We start from the raw sequence: 5,431 nt of genomic DNA on the forward strand, positions 1-5,431 counted from the left end.
GTTGCTTATGAATTCAACTTGAACTTCCTCACTGAGAGAAAGTTTCTTCTTCTTTTAAACATAACACACACACACACGAATGAGATAAACAGCCTGTCATCACAATGACTCCGGCAGCTTATCACTGTTGCTTAAACTTCATGTTCTTCACAACCTGATAAGAATATGTGTTATTGCTCTGTGCAGGGTGAGGTGCGGCTGGAGAGAGCAACACAGCTTAAGTAGTAAACCTAGACTTACATTTTACAAAGTCCTTTAACATGTAACTTTGAATTTAAACATTTGGTTTTTGCTTTATTCACCATTTCCTGCCAATTACTGTTTGTTTATGTTGGTGAAACATAAATATTACACTTCAGCATATTTTCTACTTATAGCAAACATATTTCCTAGTAGAAACCTGATGAAGGTCTCATTTTGATTCATTATGAGTTTGAATCCACTGTGCGAATGTGCCACCTGTATTAACGCAAACCCACACAATATATACATGATAGATTTTATTGAGATAAAAAGAACACTGCGTGAAATCTTCAAGCTATTCACATTTTCTCCAGATGAAAAACAAAACTGGAAAAAAACAAACGACAAATAAATAACATAAAATGTGCAAAATCCAACATAATATTGCATCAATAAAGGTCACATGGTAAAAAATAAGCAGCAGAGAATGAGATTGTGTTTGACAGTGAATGACACAGCGCCCATGTCCATCCTGTTCAGGTCACAGCTAAAGATGGTGAAAATATTACCTATAAATAGTTCACGTCAATAACTTCTGCTTTGAACTGTGTTTGCATAATTCCACTGTAACACGATAATTAAAATAAGTCGGAAAACATAATAAAAATAAAGATTAAAGTGCGAAAAAATAAAAAAAGCAAACCTATAAAACACCCAAACAACAAAATATATAAATAAATATTCTTAACTTAATCCCATATACCATTTCTGTCTCATTTCACGACTCTGAGCCCAACTCCACAGAGAGAAAATATATTGAGATATCAATCGAGAATCACTACAGCTCACTGCCGCCACCTAGCCAACAAAAAGCATCACTACAACAGCTTCACAAGAAAAAAAAAACAAATCTTATGGAAATTGAAAATTGTTTAGTCCCAGATTTGAGAAGTATTCAATGTAAAATTTTAATCTGTATAGGTTGGAAAGAATTGGCCATTTTATAATTCAATCATGTACATTCAAAAAGTACACACCTCTAAAACCCATTAAATACACTGGATTCCATATTGTTGTGTACTAACTAAAACTAAGTATTAACACTACTGTTTAAGAATGTGTGTGTGCAGTCTACATCTAAAAGAGTGTGTATGATTTCAGCTGTGTCTTAGTGATTTATAATATTTATGAATGACATCCCTCATCACTGAAAAGCCAATTAAGAATTCCAACATGTTGACTCTACTGTACATTATAATTTAAGAACAGTAGCATAAGAAGAAAATAGCAACAGGTCACACACAGCAAGTTAACATGTAATATGTAGATATTACTTTCAATGAACACACTATTGTAAAAGTTACTCCCTTTAGTATTTATAATAATTACACAAGATACTGCCGAGTTGAACTTTAAATTGTCTTAAAAGCTTCAGGAATAATTTGTCATAATTTCACTTTTGCTGCAGCAACTGAGCCAAATCCGTAGATACACATGATGATTAATCAGCTTCCTGTTTAAAAGTGGACAAAGAATTGTTTTACAACGTAAGAATAAAGAAAGAAATGTAAAGCATCTTCAACAGAGCATCTTAAAAGGTGGAATAATTCTCCCTCCTCTCTTTCCAGCTAAATCAAACAAAGCTAGATCCAGGTCAAGATGCTGTAAAGTCAAAAACAAACAAGGAGTAAGCACCAGGTCAGAAACTCCACAATCATCGTCCATCACAAACATTTGGCACTGAGAACCGCTGCTGCAACTCAGAGGAGCAGAAACTGGCTCCTGTTAAAGCTCGATCAGTCACAGATGATTGTGGTTGTTTTGTGGTGGTTTTTAAATGTTCTTTTAAAGTATATTGACTTTTACTGCTATGGCAGACGAAGACGTTTCAAAGCACAGTGGAGTAAATGTGGTGAGAGTGACACTGCTGACCACGTGCAGGTGTCCAGCAGCCTGTAGTTGACCTTTGGTTGACCTTTGGTTGACTTTTCATCGAGTAAGGACGAGGGCAGCTCGTGGTAGTGAAGGTGTTTAAGAGCTCGGGGCACAAGATGTGATGTGAACGCTTGTAGGTTTGAGTCCCTCGTGTTGGTGACAATGAGCAGCCATCGACAAAGTCTCTGCTGAACGATGTGTCAAAGCTTTAAAGGTCGGAGACAGTTATTGAAGAAAAACGAAAAACGTGATTAAAACCTGATTTTGAAAAGCTAATTTGTCCCAATCTTTTTCTTCTTCATCTCATAGCAACTGTTCTTCATTCAGCAAATAAATCAGAAAAAGATTGATTTGTCTTTCCAGCAAAAATCTTTCAAATACAATTTCCACGAAACTTGAGTCACAAACATCCTCCAGTGATTTCAAGTAGGTAAAAGTTGTTTCTCACATTTCTTTCGACACGGGATCAGCACCAGACGACACTGGTGAGTCAGTGGCCTCTAAACGTCAATGGCCACCCCGTGTTTGGTGGAGATCACATCCCTGGTCCCCGTCAGATACATGAGCACCGAACACAGGTGAGGGAGCGTGGCCGTGGTGCTGATGTACAGCCAGTAGGGGATCGGTGCCGTGTTACCGAAGGGACACAGCCACAGCCCGTGGCGCACGGCATCCCGGACGTGGTGCGTGGCCATCGAGATGAAAATCATCCAGGGCAGGGAGCACCAAGCGTCTTTGAGGCGTCCGATCCACATGAGGAAGCGGAGGGAGAGACAGAGCACGGGGATGATAGAGGAGCAGTGGAGGGGAGGACGCTGAGGGAGAGACACGGCCGCCTGGAAGGAAACAGGGACAAGGAATCAGCCGTAAATATTTTGAAACTTGTTCTTTGGTTCGAAGAAATCCATCCTTAATATACAAATATCAATATTTCAAACATTAATTGCAAGAGTTCTGCAGAAATTGAAGAAATTGTCAAATAACAATCAAGACTTTGCTTGATTTTCATCACATTTCTTCTGGCTCATTTTCTGTAAAAGGTTTCACCTGTAAAAAACACATTGAATAAAGAACTATGATTAAAAGTGGTGCTCTTACCTTGAGTGACAGGGATCCAGCCATGTAGAAGTGATCCAGGTCTATGATCGACGCCAGCAGACCAGCCAGAAGCACCTCGTACAGATCACTCTTTTTCCTCAGTCCAATAACAACCGCCCACGACCACAGGCCCACCAATCCGTGTGTGGCGTTGTCCAGGGCGGCGCGCAGCCACAGGTGGTTCTGGATGACCGACATCTGGAGGGTGTGGTCGGCCACCACACAGAACATCCCCAGTCCTGCAGACGCCAGCAGGGAGGCGGAGCTGAAAGTCTGTAGGAGGGCCTGAGCTTTCTCTGTCTCCACAGCCAGGCTGAGGGGGACAGGGGCCCCTTCGCCCCTCAGGCCCAGGCCCAACAGCGGGGATGAGGAGGGGGAGGAGTCGAGCTTGGAGTAGAATCCTTGCATGTTGACAGACGGCTGTGGGGGCCAATCGCCACTGAAGGTCAAAAAGATTCAGGTAGACTGGAGGAGGAAAGAAGGAGAGGGATTAATGAGGGCGTCACCATCTTTCCTCTGCCTTCACTTCTGCTATGAGGCCACGATGGCGATCGTTGAGGGGGGGAAACATCACCCTGTTTTACTCTCACCTTGACAGTTTTAAGCGAAATCAAGATTGTTATGCACTCAAACTACCAAGGGGGAATAAAAGTACATAAATTGAGACACCTACAGCCACAGGAGGGCAGTGAATTACACCATGAACGAAAGGAGGCATTTTAACATCAGGTCTGAGATGAGAGGAAATATATCACTTCCACATTCGAGTCTAATGAATTGGAATAATCAAGAAAAATGGAAGACAGGGATATAGATAGATACGTGGACTGATAGATAGATAGATAGATAGACAGATAGATAGACATGTTGACTGATAGATATGTGGACTGATAGATAGATAGATAGATAGATAGATAGATAGATAGATATGTGGACTGATAGATAGATAGATAGATAGATAGATAGATAGATAGATAGATAGATATGTGGACTGATAGATAGATAGATAGATAGATAGATAGATAGATAGATAGATAGATAGATATGTGGACTGATAGATAGATGGACAGACAGATAGATAGACAGATAGATAGACATGTTGACTGATAGATATGTGGACTGATAGATAGATGGACAGACAGATAGATAGATAGATAGATAGATAGATAGATAGATAGATAGATAGATAGATAGATAGATAGATTCCTGGTCTAGAGGTTTAAGATGCAGCTGGTTGACTCCTTGTTTAACCTGATGGAGAGGACACAGTGTTTTCATGGTGTGAATCCACAGATGTAGTTTAATCTGATTCTGTTTCTCACGCAACACTGTGAAATGTAGGATAGAGTCACGTGACATCGGAATCCACAACAAGTCCTCCATCTCTTGAAGGAAGAAACGTTCTAGATCCTCAGAATGAAACAGGAAGTAGCTGCTGGTGAAAGTCTGCACCTGCTCACAGCTCCAGGTGAACGTTAGCATGCTAACTGGGGTTAGCACCGGTTTAATGTCATTCATTATTCTTCATCGCTTATCTTGTTCAAAAAACACCAGCATCAATTGAGCTAACAGCTAGCTCAATGCTAACCGGCTAGCAGTGACAGATGAGGCTAACGGCTAGCTCAAAGCTAACCGGCTAGCAGTGACAGATGCTGCTGCTGCTGCTTTGTGTTGGCGGACAGCAGCTAATTAGCAGCTTGCTAAGCTAACACCGCTAAATTCCGTTGCACGACACGCGTCACGTTACGTTAAAACACGTTATTAAACTGTTTTGTGGTAAATTATCGTTTTGTTGTGGTTTTTATGAATAAACACAAAGACACTCACCACATCTCCCTGCATCCGCTGTCACCAACACTTCTTCTCTGGTGTATTCTGTCAGGGTTAACGGGTGAAGGCTCTGCTGCCACCTGCAGGTCAAGAGAGGAACAGCCGGGAAGAGCAACAAGTAAGAAACACAATGAATTTCAGTTTCATGTTTTATTTGCCATGTGCAGGTTAACACAGGGTCAAAATTAAAAATAAGTTAGAAAGAACTTAATATAAGAAATTCAAATACAATACGGAACTAAAATGATATACATTCAATTAACTGTATGGAGTGTGTAGTTAGTTACTGCACTGTGTGTGTAACAGCTGTTTCACATTTTTTCCAATCAAAGTGCAAACAGGCTGCTGTGTAACTTTAGAAGCCTGATGTCCTGATGGTAGAAGC

General features: G+C 40.7%; 1 protein-coding gene across 1 annotated transcript; it reads right to left on the bottom strand.

The window, feature by feature from the left end:
* Window positions 1–487: 487 nt before the first annotated feature.
* On the bottom strand, window positions 488–5,072 carry tmem267 (transmembrane protein 267). The gene is made up of 3 exons (XM_062413627.1): window positions 5,044–5,072; window positions 3,217–3,681; window positions 488–2,954 (listed from the first exon to the last, which is right to left on the bottom strand). Exons 2-3 carry the CDS (start codon window positions 3,622–3,624, stop codon window positions 2,619–2,621), a joined length of 744 nt encoding a protein of 247 aa, XP_062269611.1. The 5' UTR covers window positions 3,625–3,681; window positions 5,044–5,072; the 3' UTR covers window positions 488–2,618.
* Between the last annotated feature and the right edge of the window lie 359 nt (window positions 5,073–5,431).

This window comes from Platichthys flesus, chromosome 19, assembly GCF_949316205.1.
Source record: "Platichthys flesus chromosome 19, fPlaFle2.1, whole genome shotgun sequence".
Classification (NCBI taxonomy): Eukaryota; Metazoa; Chordata; class Actinopteri; order Pleuronectiformes; family Pleuronectidae; genus Platichthys; species Platichthys flesus.

What these genes read in the sequence shown, in the direction of transcription:
- tmem267 (XM_062413627.1), bottom strand. Translation starts at nt 3,624, where the DNA reads ATGCAAGGATTCTACTCCAAGCTCGACTCCTCCCCCTCCTCATCCCCG. An exon ending in CTGGATCCCTGTCACTCAAG is followed by an intron (nt 2,955 to 3,216) that starts GTAAGAGCACCA and finishes GTTTCCTTCCAG; the next exon opens with GCGGCCGTGTCTCTCCCTCA.